This window comes from Vanessa tameamea, chromosome 15 (assembly GCF_037043105.1).
Source record: "Vanessa tameamea isolate UH-Manoa-2023 chromosome 15, ilVanTame1 primary haplotype, whole genome shotgun sequence".
Taxonomy (NCBI): domain Eukaryota; kingdom Metazoa; phylum Arthropoda; class Insecta; order Lepidoptera; family Nymphalidae; genus Vanessa; species Vanessa tameamea.
The window spans coordinates 10,972,686-10,990,433 of record NC_087323.1 but is presented as its reverse complement, the minus strand read 5'-3'; the positions used below and the strand labels follow the sequence as shown (position 1 = coordinate 10,990,433).

At 36.3% G+C, this 17,748-nt stretch overlaps 1 protein-coding gene across 7 annotated transcripts in view; it reads left to right on the top strand.

Annotated features, from left to right (window-relative positions):
• Positions 1-17,748, top strand: part of Sdt (stardust) — a 185,183-nt gene that overhangs the window by 163,195 nt on the left and 4,240 nt on the right. For all 7 annotated transcript variants that reach the window (XM_026642230.2, XM_026642229.2, XM_026642226.2 and 4 more), the window contains 9 exons: positions 11,818-12,007; positions 14,346-14,569; positions 14,855-15,025; positions 15,527-15,635; positions 15,833-15,930; positions 16,268-16,472; positions 16,549-16,681; positions 16,828-16,994; positions 17,359-17,523. In XM_026642230.2, the coding sequence (XP_026498015.2) occupies positions 11,818-12,007; positions 14,346-14,569; positions 14,855-15,025; positions 15,527-15,635; positions 15,833-15,930; positions 16,268-16,472; positions 16,549-16,681; positions 16,828-16,994; positions 17,359-17,523 (1,462 nt within the window). The remainder of the gene's footprint in view (positions 1-11,817; positions 12,008-14,345; positions 14,570-14,854; positions 15,026-15,526; positions 15,636-15,832; positions 15,931-16,267; positions 16,473-16,548; positions 16,682-16,827; positions 16,995-17,358; positions 17,524-17,748) is intronic.

The following is a 17,748-nucleotide window of genomic DNA, read 5'->3' as shown; positions in this document are numbered from 1 at the left end:
ACGTTGACCTCAAATTGGGAGGTTTTGATTTTAGTCAGATGTGACATTGAATATTGATAATATAATTAATCATTATATAAACTCTTATTTAAAATACGATTTAGTTTTAAACGACTTTAAACATACTTGGGATTAGTATTTTACGTTTTATAGTACTTGTTAATACCCAATTATTATTATTTTTATTGTAAAATTTAATTGCTGTGGTAAAAGTAAATGATCACCACAGTAAATAAACATTAGCGTCGTAAGAAGTTTTAAACAGTCCTCACATCACATTCGGAACTTAGTTGCTGTGGCCCTTGTGTAGTTACACTGGCCCATTCATCCTTTAAATCGGAACACAACAATACTTATTGCTGCTTGGTGGTAGCCCCTACCGATGACATACCTTGCGTATAATCGTAAATTATTTTGTAAACAAATATTCGATACGACACGCGCCTCACTCTGGTGAATTAATGATACTGTGGCTCAACTTTCACGTCATTGCCAACAACTGTGATTTCAACACGGCTTCAATTCAATCGGATAAACGATGCGTGAATCACTGAATACGGTCATAAACAAACATTATTTTTAATACATAAGATTCGTTATATTACTAGTCTTATGAAAATGGCAATTGCTTCGAGAGTTTGACTGATGTGATCGACTCGTTTAAGATTTAGAACAATATTGTATGTATGAATGCTGTGTTTACACATCCTGTGAAAGATAACACTCATACGTGCAACGTGGATTCCATTGATCTCTATACAACACATAATACTTACTTTTGTACTTGAATTTATTTCATTTAAATATAGATAAAAAAGACATAGGAGTTCTCCTAGTATTCTCTTTTTCCTTATCCTAATAGAGAAATGACCAAAATTAGATGTGACCAGAGATAATTCAGACGCAGAGCCTGTGAGGTATGACACTGTAAGCCCTTCCAATTTCAAAAGTCCGACCCGTTACAGATAATTTCTTGTTATGAATACCCAATAACTTTTTTCAGATTTCAACCTCGTATCTCAGTATGTGCAGCTTTATAACCCAGCTACAAGACCATAAGGCTAGAGACAGTCACACGTTCTCTAAGCGTTATTTTATTTATTACACCTTACAAACACACTGTCATTGCGGCACGCGAACTTGACCCTTTTTCCTTTCACTGTTGTTTCGTGATTGCATATTTAATTTATTGTACTTCGTTGACTGCGATGTTCGTGTCGGACGGCGTCTGTACATCACACGCAAATCCATAAAAGTTATTCTAACTCTCGCATCGACTTGCAGCCGTGCAAGAATAGGCGATGTTGATAAAATAATTTGTTTCTATCTAGTTGGTTATTCTGGAGGGATAGATGGTATCCGTCGAACTCTATAACTCTACTGAATTTCTCCATTTTAGGTCCAATAAGGTTTTTTTTGGAACGTTTATTTCGGACGAAACCGCGTTTTTCTTAATATTAGTTATTTGCATATGAAATACGACAATACAGTTAACATACTATGTCTGAGCCATTCAACACTTTCAAATGAAATTTTAGTGATATGTGTCGACATAGTTAGTGTATTGTGAGCGATTCGTGATCTATAGATCATGGTATCGTCATCGCCGCGCGCGCAGACGCGCTCGCAACACGACGTTGACCCAGAAAGAATAAAGGCGTATTCGGTGAGTTCTCATGAACAAGTTTTCTTTTTTGTTATACTGGTATGGTATAGTACATACTTTGGTGCAGCTTGGAGCTGTAGCTTGATAAATATTTTCATACCAAGATCATTAAATTCCAGAAAAATTAAGGGGGTTTTGAATTTTCTATAAACACACGTAAAAGTAAATAAGCGGGCTAAACACAATACAACTGAACCACGCTGAATTCAAATTCAATTTAAAATTTTAGTTTAGTTTCTTGGTGGTGAGGCTTTGTGCGAGCTCGCCTGGCTAGGTACTACCTACTCATCATATATTCTACCGCCAAGCAGCAATCTGGATTGTTGTATTCCAGTTGGCATAATGAGTGAGCCAAAGTGACTATGATGTGATGGCCAGCGTGCCTGGACTAACATCTCAGTTCTTAAGGTTGGTGAAGTACTGGCGATGCTAGGAATCGTTAAAAATTCTTCTGTTTCTGTGGTGACCACTTATCATCAGATGGCTCATGGGACAGTCCCCTGCATATGCTACGAAAATCACGCCTAGGTATATTTTGTTACTAATTAGAAGTTCTGTATGTAAGGATTAAATTTCAAAAAACCTTTCTCTTCGAATATTTCCGCTTAACATGGATAAATTGTTAGAAAATTTGAAACTTGAAACCAGTCATAGCTGAAATAAAGAGTTTTATTGAAAATTTTCAGTAGTTATATATATATAATTATTTGGTTTTCTTTACTTTCATAACTGTGTTTAAAAAATAAAATAAGTCTGCTAAGAAAGTAGGTACAAAGATAAAGATGATATAATTTAGAGTTTTATTAAATAATATATAAAAATATACATGATCAATTCAGGATACCTGCATGTGTCTAATTTCAATGAAATCACACACGTGAATCCACATTGGCGCAGCGTGGTCAAATAAGCTTCTCGAAGGAAGAGGAGGCTTTAGCTCAGCATAAAACATTTACAATCTACTTTACTTTTTAAATGTCCATGGCTAAGCTAATAATTGTCATGTTTACTAATAGTACGCAGAGACCAGAGCATGACACGAGCAACTTTTTTAATTTCACTTGTTATGTATGTCTAGTTATGGGCGAGACTTTGCAACTGAATTTTAAAACAGTTATAAGCAATCGTTTGAGTTTGAGTTTTGTTACCTCAGAATTCCGTGATCGATGAACCAATTTGGATTTTTTTGTTTGGGAGGTTATTTACGTTTGATGACATTTGAATTAGAAATATAAGAATAAAATACCACCCCTAGTTACAAAATACTTAATAATCAATAATAAGCTCGAATTTAAATTATAATTTATTTTGTCAAAGTGTTATTTAAATTCAGTATTGTTGACAACATTTTACGTTATGATTCACACTTGGTGGAAAAACGGGAAATTGGTACTTACTTGAAAGTAAAAAATCAATATGTTTCCAATGGCCAATATTAACAAAGTATGCTTTGATTATTTATATGTCAAGAGAGACTTTCAAAGCTGAGAATCATTTGACAAAAATAGTGGCCAACAGTGGACCATTAAGTTCACGCACATTAGTAAAGGATTATGACGTTTGACGAGTAACAAGCGCAACGGTCAAGTACACCAAGATAATTAAGTTGGATCCTTTGTTTCAGTTCTTTTGTAGGGTGACACTCTATCTAAAACAGTTTTCACACGCCGGTCTGCAATGCGATTCTGTAATTCATTTCATGTCTCACTTGTGAAATATTGACAACCAGTAAAGTGATACGCAATTTTGATACGTGTGTCCTATAAATTTTACAATTATTATAAACATTGTCGTATACAACATTGAGAGCGAGTTTAGAGTTTCTTATCACAGAATAGCCTAATGTTTCTTAATTCGAAGCTGAGTTAATAGCATTATATATTTTCATATTTTCAACGTAAACATCATAATTTCCAGTCGCTTAACCGAGCAACGACTTAGATGGTTATGTAGTGGAATAAAATATGGAATAACAACTTCTATTCACAATGACGACTGTCTGACACTTAGCATAAAGATATAAAAAACCATTGTTTTATTTTGAAGTGTTTGTTTTATTTGATTAAAGATGAAAAATGTTCATTGTTCGTCAAACTGTATCAAATTTTTGATAAAGTTGACATCAAAAATTACTACCAATTTTAAAGATCAAAATACCGTTATGTTTTAAAATCGTAAATACAAAATGACATCTGAAAATGTTTAAGTTTTATTTAAAGTGGGATTATTCATTTAGTTTATAAAATATAGAAGCAGTTTCGGATAATCCGTCGCGGTAGAAAAGGAATCTTTTATTCGCGTGGCTTTTCATAGAGCTCAACTGAGGTTCTGTTAATTAGCACGTGAAGAAGTTTAACGAAGAAACCTTTGTCCTTACTGCAGTTATACAAATTTATAATGATAAAACTACCGAGGATTAAATATAGTTCTTAAGTTGGCTGGTCGGGGGTAGTCGCGATTCGAATATGAATGTATTTCAATGAATTTATTTGGACGTACACCTCGTTAGCAAAACTTCTACTGCCAGAGATAAGCCCGACTGATGTAAATTCTTGTACATTGTACTTTGTGATTTATCATTGTCATGTTATATTAACTTTTGACGTGCAATGAAGTATGTTTGTAATTGTATGTTAAGACAAACCACTGATATAGTTGGCAATGTCAATACCAAGTATTGACATAGTATAACTATATCATATTGATACCATGTATTCAAACCCCAAACCTTTACAAATTCCAATGCTGTACTATGATTTAAAAGGTCAGCCAGTGTAATTACAAATTTAAACGACAAGCACTTAGAATGTGAGTATTTACACTTCTGATAGTTTGTATGACGGTGCCAGCTTACCATATGGTCGACAATTTGTTCGCTGTCTAAAAATACAATTCGCCATCTTGGTTTATATGACGTCATATATCACTTGAAGTACTTAAATGGTGGCATACATAAACGTTTAAGGTCGTTAATAATGTACTCTTATAATATAGTAGCTTCACGACCCGGTTTTGCGCGGGTAAAATATTAAAGCGTGTATATCGTACATTTTAACTTTACTCTATTGGTTGACAAGGCGCAAGATTTTTTCTGACATCGTTATTTTTTAAGTCAATTTACACAAAATCCTAATGAATTATACACCTAAACCTTCCTCGTGAATCACTCTGTACATTAGTAAAAATACATATGAAAATCCGTTCAGTAACTTTCGAGTTTATCGCGTTAAGATAGACAAACTTTGTTTAAGATGTAGTTGTTCTACGTGAATACATGGTCGTGGCGCCTGGTACGTACGTATATTCTATACAAATATGGACGTTTTTGATAAGTCTATTAGTTTAAAGTAGTTATTTTAATTGGAACTATACGATTTAGCTGAAGTTTTGCATATCAGCGATATATTTTTTTTATTTTACAATGAAGTTGGATAAACGCTATGTCTATAAAACTTTTTCATAGATCATAACATGCTATTGTGTGTCGAATCATTGAAGTTATAAAATATGTGTATCTATACATTTGCATATATGTATGTAGTTGAACTCGAGTAACACTGTTTCTGCATGAATACGTCATACACTTCATCGTCATACATACGTCGACGCCCTCCTGGGAGGAAGGGGAGTCTCCCTGGACTATGACGTCAAGAACCTTGCGTAAGAATTCGGCGGCAGATAAGATTATTTTTCGATTTGTTCGTTATTAGTTTATTTCTATTATATTGCAGGTTGTAAGTTGCAAGTATATATAAATATATCTAAATTACATTATTAAATAAAATAATAGACTCTCATAGGTAACTAAAATCTAAAAATAAACTAAATTGTTACTACAAGTCACGAATTTCAGTTTTCTCTTGAAAAAGTATTTATTAAACTGAATATGTGAGTTTCTGCAAAACATTTTTTTTTATAATTCTTTTTCAATATAAAAATATCTCTGGAATATAAATTGTTTCACGAACATTTGTTATAGAACACCGATGCTAGAAATGTTGTCAAACGACGAGCATATAAAATATGAATACACTGTTATAATTACGATACAGTCTCTACGTCTAAACGTTTCTAATTTAAAAAGTCTTTATTCATTAATTTCTTCGTTAACCGAGGTAGGACACTTCTAGTCTGTGTATACAAATTTATACTCTTTGCAAAAAGACACACTATTCCATAGTTTATTTTACATAATCTTTACTAATATTATAAATGGGAAAGTAACTCTGTCTGTCTGTTGCTCACGGCCAAACCACGGGACCGCAAAAAAGCAAGCTTGAACTCCAAGGCACGACATAGACGACCAATCCCATATCGCGAGCGCAGTCGTGGGCGCCAATTAGAACAGTACCATTATGAATATTAATACAATTAAAACCGTGAACAATAATATTTTTATTCCAACTTTGTATTTCTTACATATTCTACCGGTTGTGGTTTTAACAGATACAGTATAACAGAATAATAAGCTATATATACCCGTGTTTTCAATATAAAATTTTTACTAAAAGGCACCTTTATTATAAAAGCGGAGTTTCTTTTCTACCGGTTTTAGAGCGGCTCGTTGGATGAATGAAATTTATTTAACAAAAGAAAATGTCGTCATAACGACCAAGTTATTATTATAAAGAGCATATTGCACAAATGACCGTCTCATTAATTAATACAATTTCAAATTTTGTAAATAATTTCTCGCTTCTCATTTTAATTGTGTTCTTCTGACTGATCTTCTGTGGTTATAACTAGGAACAGTAACAGAATATAACTTAGAGCACAAATGTGTGTGCGAACGCAGGTGAGGATGTCCCTGTTTTTCGCTCCAAAATTCGACCGGGCGATCTAACACACACGGAGAATTGACGCGCAGAACCAACGGTATGCTTTCCGAAGTTTCCGAAGCATGTATGCGGAATGCTTTGCGAAGCACGGCGGGGTGATTCGGAGAGAATGTAAACTCTGCTGTTGAGAATTTCTTAATAGAAAAACCCGATAACTTTCTAGTGGTTATTATTATAATTACTTTACTTGGTGGTAGGGCTTTGTGCAAGGGGTAGGTACCACCCACTCATCAGATATTCTACCGCCAAACAGCAGTACTCAGTATTGTTGTGTTCCGGTTTGAAGGGAAGTGAGCCAGTGTAACTACAGGCACAAGGGACATAACATCTTAGTTCCCAAGGTTGGTAGCGCATTGGTGATGCAAGGAATAGTTAATATTTCTTACAACGTTATTGTCTATGGGCGGTGGTGACCACTTACCATCAGGTGGCCCATTTGCTCATCCGCCTACCGATATCATAAAAAAAAAGATACGCTTGTCTTAGTTTTTCTTGCTTATGCTATGCGTTTGTGTCCCGTTAATCCGATTAAAGTAATCAGTTCTTGGCACGTTGGAGTAGGATTTGACATAGTGCCGTCAAATCGGTCCAATCGGTGGCGCGCGAGACTTATCGCATAATTTCTCGCCTTCGCATGATTGAGATGCATTTAGAATTTTGTTCAACCATAATTTCATAACCTGGATACTAATTTTCGCCCGTTCATCCCGTTCGATATTTTGTGTAAATTTCGCCTTTTATTTACCAATTCTTAAATTTGAGTTCACTATAAAATCTGCTGTTACAAAAGAAATTAATTTGTATCATCGATGGTCCTTTACACGTTATATAATTAATAATGCGACACGTCAAAATATTAACCATAAATGAAGGCGGACAAGCCTTATGCAATATTGAATCACAAATCAAATAATTGATGTTTGGAAATTTAAATGTTTGTTCGCGGATGTCAATCATCAAAGTTAGATTTAGAAGAGAAATCATAATATGAGTCTGAGTATGCTTTTCTATGTAACTAGTTTACGTCACAGATATTGTGAGTAAGAAAAAAAACGTGTGCACGTATTCCAAGGATTCCACACAATATCATCGCAATCCGTCTTGAACGCGTTAGGTGGTAAATTAACTTATAATTATAATTAGTGGTCGTAAAATTAAAATAAAACAAAATTTAATTTGACCTCCCAATTTTGCCCACTAGAATCTCCTAAAATATTTTCGTAGACCACTTACGTTATCATCTGTGATTAATATCATAATATTGTGTATAAAAACACAATAAAATATAACGGCATTGACATATCGCGAAAACGAAACAAATAAACCCACAATGAAGCTACAATATACAATAAGTACTGCTAATATAGGTCTCAGTTAACCTGGTCGCTTATACCTGATATCTACAGCAAGAAAAATCACTTAAGACTATTTTAAAACATGAGGTATTCGTTGGTATATTGGTTTTGTCCTTCTGTGTTTCGAAAAACAGTGTAACACATGTTAACTAATGAGGACAACCGACAAGGGTTTATTTGAAAAATAAACCAATGAAACTTTACTTACTTTATAAATGAATCGCACTGATTGGTCATCTGCGTGATTTTTTTTTCTTTGATTTTATTAAAGTTCAATAATTTATTTCGGACTAAGGCAATTCGCTTGACGTTTTAACGGCACATCCTATTTTTTATATATTTTTATTTATCGGAATAAATAAATAAATGATTGCAAGAGAAACTATCGAATTTTTAGTTTGTGTCAGGGCGGTACAACGTATTTGACTTGACCACCCGCAAGGTAATTGTCAAGCATTTGCATTGACCAGGTACAGTGGGAGCCGAAGGCTTGTTCTTGTAATCAAGATTGCTTTAAATTTAAACGTGATTGTGATTGCCTCTGTTTGACAATTATCCAATCAGAAACATAATACATAAGAAAAGCTTTACCATTCGAAACGAATTTGACTCTCGATTCTAAATTAAATTGATGATTTACGGTGTTACGTCGCTTATTAAGCTCGTCTCCTTTAAATTTTATAATTACTAGAGTGAATATCGCATAGAAATTACTGACATTTCTCAATTTAGTCATATGTCGAATTTAAAGTTTGATCTTACCGAATATAGCTCCATATTTGGGAACCGGGAACACACTGAAGTATGATTTAAATTAATATCTAGACTCTATGTTGATGTTTTTAATAAAGTGGGTTTACAGTTGCTTATAAATATGCATTAGCAGCCTGTAAATTTCTCACTGCTGGGCTAAGGCCTCCTCTCCCTTTGAGGAGAAGGTTTGGAGCACATTCACGGTGCTCCAATGCGGGTTGGTGGAATACACATGTGGCAGAATTTCGTTGAAATTAGACACATGCAGGTTTCCTCACGATGTTTTCCTTCACCGCCGAGCACGAGAAGAATTATAAACACAAATTAAGCACATGAAAATTCAGTGGTGCTTGCCTGGGTTTGAACCCGAAGTTATCGGTTAAGATGCACGCGTTCTCGGCTTCTTCAAAATATGTGTGCAACAATATTATGTATACTCACAATAATATAGATCTTTTTGAAATAAACAGTGACAGTTATTGTATAGACCCGAGGAGGAAAGGTAAACTAATAAAGGCACGGCAGGGGAACGGTACTCGTTAATCGATAATAAGATTCCAGTTGCTTTTAACTTGACCTTTTAAAAAAAACATATTAATAATCAAAATGCACAGAATTAGAATTGGTTGATCTCAGGCAAGATATATATATATATATATTAAATTGCACTTTATTGACAGACTCTGTTATTAAAAATGAGTAGTTAGCTATTGACGACCCCCGTGGTCGAGTAGTGTGTACACCGGTTTTCATGGGTACGCCACTCCGAGCCCCTGGTTCGATTCCCGGCCGAGTCGATGTAGAAAAATTTCTTTAGTTTTCTATGTTGTCTTGGGTCTGGATGTTAGTGGTACCGTCGTTACTTCTGATTTCGTTAACAAAAGTGCTTTAGCTACTTACATTGGGATCAGAGTAATGTATGTGATGTTGTCCAATATTTATTTATTTAATATTGAGATTCTTGCTGGATCTTCTCGGTAGAATCTACATTCCGAACCTTTGGTAGCTTTACATTCAATTCAAAACTGTAACATGACGATTCAAAAGTGCTTTTGTTAGCCTATTTGAATAAATCATATTTAGATTTTTGATTGGCAAATTTTAATATACGGAATTGATTTCAAACTGAAGAATATAAGCTTGGAAACTTAAGGTTGCCAACTCTGTTTGTGTGACGGCACAGCCTTATACATTTAGCATGTAACAACAGATTACAAGGCCTTACGATATTTACTCAGTTAGCTTCTGTTATGCTAATCACCAACGTTAAATATTTGATATTCCTGAATTATATTAGATGTTTATTCGCTAGATATGTATACTTTTGTCGTTAGCTCTACAAGTTCTTTGAAAACATTGTTCCATTTAACAGATAATAATAAAATTATGAACTCCGTAATGGTATATATTATCTGTTAAGGGGAAAATGTTAAAATTATAAAGAAGGTTTTTAAGTCTGTGAATTATATAAGGAAGAAAACCAATTAATTTAAATAGTCTATTACAAGTAAAATTAAGAAATAGTGAGCATGGTGGTATTGAGCTCACTGGTGGGCAAAGGTCTCACCTATGGAGGCTTGGGGCTTATACCATCTTTCACCAATTTTCCTCAATACGTTTATTCATCACCAAACCTGACCTAATGACTGATAAGAACCTGATGGATTATAAACGTAAATGGAGCTCATGAAAATTGATAATTTTCCGGATTCAAGCGTCGCCGCATCGACGTGCAGTGCTAGGCTATATCAGATCTTTTTAAATTATAAGACGTTCAAATAAGTGTTAAGAATAATGTATATTATCCTTCGTTAATAACCTTAATAATAATTTGTTGGTTTATTGATCACAACGATGAGCGATGAATAAGTGAATCTTACGTAGGATTTACGTGAAAGTACGAGCGAGTATAGTACGAGCAACCTTATAATTCATTCAAATGTATTTCTTTATAAAACCAAGATTGTCTGCTTTCAAAGAAATCTTTATGTGTATTCCATTTATTTCTTTCCATTAATTGTATATGAGTGCGGACTACAATAGCCCAACGGGATGATTTAACGTTACGTACGTTACGTAACGTAACGTTAGGCGTTGAGCTACTGTGGGTTTCTAATTCATTTGAGGCATTGATAATGCGCACTGTTAAACAATGTTTTAACTATATGGTCCGTATTCATTCTGCCAGTAATTACACTGGCTCACTGACTTTTAAAAGAACAAAACAACTGACTTTTGATGTTCGGTGGTTGAACAGATGAGGTTGGTACCCGAACCTTGTACAAACTCCTATCATAAACATCTGATATGTACTTTCTAATTTTCTTTGAGTTCACATAGCATTGCACGAGAGCAAAGAAACAGCGATCTCGGTCCGGATAAAAGTTCTAAATCCAGTACTTGTGTGACGACACAAGGAAAAGCAATTTTGTTACAGTACGTTGGTCACACATATGACCTCAGCTTTATAGACCATTCCGTATCACAGCTGAGTTTTGTATCGCAAATGATTCCGTAGGTTCTTTTATAAGCACTTTTAATATTCAAAAGTAAGTCACACACCATCGCTTCGGAATGTATAATCAACAAAAACCGTCAAGAAACTCAGTAGTTACTTTATTTTATATTTATATGTTTTATTGTGACTTTGAGTTGTTCCGAATTTAGCTTTTTTAATAAACGAATGTATTCTATAGGATCTATATCGTTATTATATCAAACTAGTCTGAAATGTCAGATTGAGTCAATACACAATTTCCAAAGCGATTTAATCCTAGGGCTCGTTAAATTGAATGCCCCTCAAAATGGCGGGTCCGCTTTCATTCCTAAAATTCAAATTGGAAGTGATTGTGGAAATAAATGGTTCCTCAGTGAATTTAACTCGCTGCGGTTTTACCGACTGTTTAATACTGAACTCTCGCGTTGACGTTTATTTATTCAATACTTTATTTTATTTGTGTGGGTTTAATGCTGCAAGCATTTTATACCAGTTGTTAACTTTAGGAACTGAGGAAAAAATATTGTATGTGAGTCATAAATAATCACGCTCAAAACACTATTACACTCAAATATATAAAAATACTACACACACACACAGAGAAATATACAATAATCGAAAACAAATCATTTAATTGTTTGTTGTGTTTAATTCCTTAGTTAAAATTAAAATTTTCTTCAACATACTTATATTTATATTCTTTTGCAGGAACAACTCCGCCAGCGGAAGGAAGCTGAGGAACGAATTGCGGCGCAAAACGAATTCTTGAGAAATTCGCTACGCGGCTCTCACAAGCTACAAGCGTTAGAGTCCAACCCACCATCCAGCACAGCCTTCGTCAACGATGCATACGAAGAAGATGCAAGTGACGAGGCTGCACAGCTGTATGCTATTGTTGGTAAGTTACTTAAATTGTGTATTGTTCGTCATGGGTACTTGAAGTCCTGGGTTCAAAAAGCATTCAAAAAATTGCGTAGCCATTAGTAGACATTTTCATTCAAGATACGCAGGTTTCCTTACGAGGTTTTCCTTTACTGCTTATCATGAAATGAATAGTGTAAAATTTCAGTGGCACCCGTCCGGGTTTGAATCCACAATTATCGGTTAAGATGCAGTGTTGTATGTTATCCCCGCTGGGCCAGATATAAGCTGCTCGGAATGTGTATGCTAGATATTATCCAAATTTTATATCCTCTGGACACTCCAGATCGGGTGTTAATAGCCACATAAATTTCCAAGTCCAGAAACAGTTTGTCCGTCGTAAACTACACGTCGTAACTTATTCAGCATTATTGTAGCGAGGGTCGGAAAATTATGCTAATCCTGCTAAATAAGATTAAATTCACCTTGCGTAATTTAGGAGAAATTATATATATAACATATATACCTACGTGAACTATAATTCTCTTGTATTTCTTATGTAGTATATTGTGTGTTAGTATATAAGAAAGACAGAAAAATCTAGAATTATTATCAACGTTACTATATTTACTGATTCCAAAATTCTATAATAACGTTTTAACTATAAGTACTATGTACTTCAGTTATCCCGTTATTTATCGATAAATGAATAAAATAAATAAAGATAGGAAATTAAACAATTATATTACAAAAAAAAACTGACGCCAGCAATTTCTATGAATGTACATTTAAAAAAAAACTTAACAATGTCCGATGCCCATGGAAAGGAGATGGGTATATTTTGGAGTTTTACTGAATCATAGACAAGAAGAATAACTAAAATTGGTCCATAAACAAAAAAATTACACGCGAACAAATATGCATAAATACGGATGAATTTAGAACCTTTTCCTTTTTTTAAGTCGACTTAAAAAGTCACTATTGAGTTTTTGTCCGCTTGGTAGAATCGATGTCTCTATATTTAAAAGAAATTAAAAGATAATTTAAAACAAATTATTGAAATAGTCATAGTGGCAACACACACAAGACATAATAGACGAACGGCTTGGAGTGCGTGTTCGTTAATATGGAAATTAAAGAGATTAGGATTTATAAATTTATTTGTATTTAATGATGTAATTTAATTCGTGAAAAAGATTGACCATCAAAATTATTGCTGATAGGGGACGTTAGAGTCTAGATTCCGAATCGTTAGTATGTTTACCATTTAATTTAAGATGTACTAATAATAAAACAAAGTTGCCGAATACTACACTATCAAACTTTTTAATAGGTTTAATTAACTGTTCTCATCTGCTGTGGAATTTACACGAAATTCCAAACAGCAAATGATCCAATTTGGAATGTTTGATGAAATCGATTTTTTTTAAATATTCTTAAGTGATAATTACCAGACTGTTTTTTGCTTATGAATTTCACAATTGGTTGTGAAAGGTTTTAAATAAATTTACCAGGAAAGTGAACCTGGGAACTATATAAACCAATTATAAACTAGTCTGAGCCGCAGGGCCGCATTACTTCCACCCCATGTGGCAATAGTTCGATCGTTTAATATTAGCTCCTGTCGACCTAGTGCCTCTATAAGGGATACAATCTATCCAATCAATTAAACACTGTTGTTTATGCAACCAATGAAATTACTCGTACGAAATAAAACAAAGTTTCCGAAACGTTTGAATGAATTCGAAAGCTCTGAATGGTTTCCCAACAATATCAGGTATTTTGAAGAATAACTCGAATTGAAATGATACTTCTAACTTCTGAGGGGATTTTAGTTGTATGAGATATATTTTTCTGTTTAAAGACAAGCGATAACTAACTACGAGTAGTATAAAATACACCTAGATGTATATAAGTTATATTTATGTATACAATTATTAGTTACACAGAAAAGCTATTATAATCGTAAACACTTGAAATTGATTTTGACGTATGGATATTATACCTTCCAAGTCTTTGCGTTTATCTTAGGTTTTAATATTATTATGAACATACATAAAAATAACTTAGTGCTAGAGCTTGGAACAAGTCCTTCTGGATAGGTACCACGCGTATATTTTCTCGCGAAGCAGTAATTATTATTATTTTTGTGTCCCAGCTTGAAAGGCTAAGGGAAATATTATCTCAATTATCAAGATTCGTGGCGAATTGACGGTGTAAGGAATGGTTGATATCTCTTGCGGCGCCATTTTATAAGAGCGTGGTGACTACTTACCATCATATGGTCGTTTTGACCATCCGCCTACGTCTGCTATAAAAAAGGAATTCTCAATTACTTGAGGTGCTTTATTCAAATCTTTATAAAATATTTTCAGATTATCAAGAAGTATGCGCAGCGCTGTCGAGGGTACAAAAAGCGCTTAGTTCGAGCGGTGAAAGCGCTCTTGCTGCTCGGGTAGCTGGAGCGGCTGGCGTGCTACTGTGTCCCGCGCTTCGGACGGCATTAGCGACGAGGTCGGCTGTTCTTACTGCAGTGAGGCATAAACGAACCGGCCTCTCGCCTCCACAGACACATCGAGCCACTGATCGATTAAAAGATGTACGTTCTGAAACTTAAAATTTGTTTGTTATTAAGAATTCTTTTGTTTATCCCATTTATTTGGGGTCTTTAAAATAGGGATAGTCTTATGCCAATACTCCTTGGTAACGATTATGCGTGTTACGTTCTGTATGGTATTAATGCTTAGTAACATTTTTCTTAGTCAGCTTTTACGATACTTATACAATGTTCAATAATCTGCTTTTTCGGAATCACACATCAAAAAGAGACATTTAAATAAAAAAAATGTTAACCGTAATGTAAAGGTTATTTATGTCTTTTCAGTGTATAGATGTACTAGGATCGCATACGGCGTCAGGAGGCGAGACGTCGGCGTTAGCAGCGGAACTGCTCTCAATACTGGGAGGCTTGGAGTTGGAGAGCTTGATACAAGCGCACGACCAGGCCGCTGCGTTGTTGGACCCGTCCTGCTTCACGAGAGGGAAGAGAAATAAGGTAAAGAATAAAACATCATTACATTACATTAGCAGCCTGTAAATTTCCCACTGCTGGGCTAAGGCCTCCTCTCGCTTCGAGGGGAAGGTTTGGAGCATATTCCACCACGCTGCTCCAATGCGGGTTGGTGGAATACACATGTGCAGAATTTCGTTGAAATTAGACACATGCAGGTTTCCTCACAATGTTTTCCTTCACCGCCGAGCACGAGATCAATTATAAACACAAATTAAGCACATGAAAATTCAGTGGAGCCTGCCTGGGTTTGAACCCGAAATCATCGGTTAAGATGCACGCATTCTAACCACTGGGCCATCTCGGCTCTTAAAGAATAAAAATATCCGTATATTACAAAAGCTATTCAATCATTTGAATTTACCAGCATGTTCAAAGCCTCTCTAGTTATGGAGAAGCATACATTTTCCGAGGAATGGATAAAGTAGATATTTCTTTTTTTTCCACGCTATTAAGCAAATTTTAAATAAAAGTATGTTGTTCCAGACTGGCTTCAATAACTTCAAGGGCGATGACAAGTATTTGCCGCACTCGCCTGACGATACCAGCGAAAATATCAAAATTATTAAAATTGAGAAAACTAATGAACCACTTGGTAAGTTATCGGACAATTGACACAGTCGCTACGAGATATTTGTTCAATCATAATCCTTTAACCAATAAAAAATCCTTATCTAAACCTATTAAAAATCATTTAATCTATCGTTTAAAATAAATTTAAAATGTAATCATTTAAAAAGTTTTATTTGTTCTACGATATTATTGAGTCGTCAATTTGTTAATTTGTTGTAGGTGCTACGGTGAGAAACGAGGGAGAGGCGGTCATTATCGGTAGGATAGTGAGAGGTGGAGCGGCGGAGAAGTCAGGACTTCTTCATGAAGGAGACGAGGTATGTAGAATTGTCACCTAAACCTAGCATCCTTTAATAATGAACGGTAGATGTGCGAAATAAAATAAGGCTTAAAATATTTCCCTGTGGCGGTCCTTTTATATCTCGTGTTAGAATTTATTTAATGTTGGTACTTCCTGTTATGTGATTATGTAGTAAAACAGCACCACATTATGCCCACTTCTAAAGTAACAGTTCAAAAATATTTCACTACTGAACATAGGGAATCTCCTCTTAAGAAATCGGCTCAGAGTTCACCTAAAACGAAACGTATCACACGTCACGATTACAAACAGTCAGCGATTTTCATGTACTCTCAACGTCGCCATTCCCGCAGCTGCTGGAGGTGAACGGCGTGAGCATGCGCGGCAAGTCGGTGCACGAGGTGTGCCAGGTGCTGGGCGGGCTGGCGGGCACGCTGAGCGTGGTGCTGGCGCCGCGCGCGCGGCCGCGCCCGCCGCCCGCGCACCGCGTGCTGCACGTGCGCGCGCACTTCGACTACGACCCCGAGGACGACGTCTACATCCCCTGCCGCGAGCTCGGTGCGCACCACGCCCGCTCTACCGGTCCGGTCGCTCCGGCACTCATTGGTGGCACTCATTCGATATTTCTTTCCAGGCATAAGTTTTCAAAAGGGCGACGTGCTGCACGTGATCAGCCGAGAGGACCCGAACTGGTGGCAGGCCTTCCGGGAGGGGGAGGAGGACCAGAGCCTCGCCGGGCTGATACCTAGTCAAGCTTTCCAGCATCAGTGAGAAAAATTTAAAATTATTCACTGTGAAAGTTAACGCCTTACGCGAACTAAAATGAACCCCCGGGGTCAACGCCCTGCACGGAAATAAAATTATAATCGACGAAAGCTCGCACAGACGTTAAAAGATGTCCGCGCGCCCGCAGACGCGAGTCCATGAAGCAGTCGCTGGCGGGCGAGGCGGGCGAGGCGGAGGCGCGGCGCGCGCGCAAGGGCGCCACGCTGCTGTGCGCCGGCCGCGCGCGCCGCCGCAAGCCGCGCAAGCCCACCAGCGAGGCCGGCTACCCGCTGTACGCCGCCGCCGGCGCCGACGGTGAGCGCTCTATTGCTGCGCCTGCGGGCCGATGTGATCGTGTGCGCGCTTGGTGTTTCGTTAGTTTCCGTTCCCCGTCTCCCCCGCTCATCCTCCCCGCTCTCCAAGCGTCTCTCGTCTAATTTATCCTTTATTTTCAATGTATACCACGTAAGTTACACTAAAGTAAGAAGTTGGGTCTTTATATTTTAAAATGGAAAATAACATTGTCAAAGTAGAATTTTTTTAGATACTTACTTGCATTCGACGAGTCCCGCGAAACTTGAATATATTTTTACTCGTATATGAAACAAAACATTTGATGGGACGAGTGACATAATATCAAGTAAACGAAAACTACTAAACTAAAACTTTCGAATTTCAGAGTACGAACAGGAGGAGATTCTTACGTACGAGGAGGTGGCGTTGTACTACCCGCGCGCCTCTCACAAGAGGCCCATCGTGCTCATCGGCCCCCCCAACATCGGGCGACACGAGCTGCGCCAGAGGCTCATGGAGGACAGCAGTCGGTTCGCAGCGGCCGTTCCTCGTGAGTCTTCTTAATAATAGGAATTCTGAAGTGAATATTCAACTGATGAGAAAATCGTCTACATTAATATAGTCGATGAGTTGCCGACTATATTAATTTAGACATATTTAGTGTATTTCAGTCAAAAAAGAAATAAAGATATACAAGCCCTAAATTTACGTATTCCCTGCATACCATTTCTTGATTAATATGTCTTTGGCAACACCTTTAGTTTATGGAGTTTTT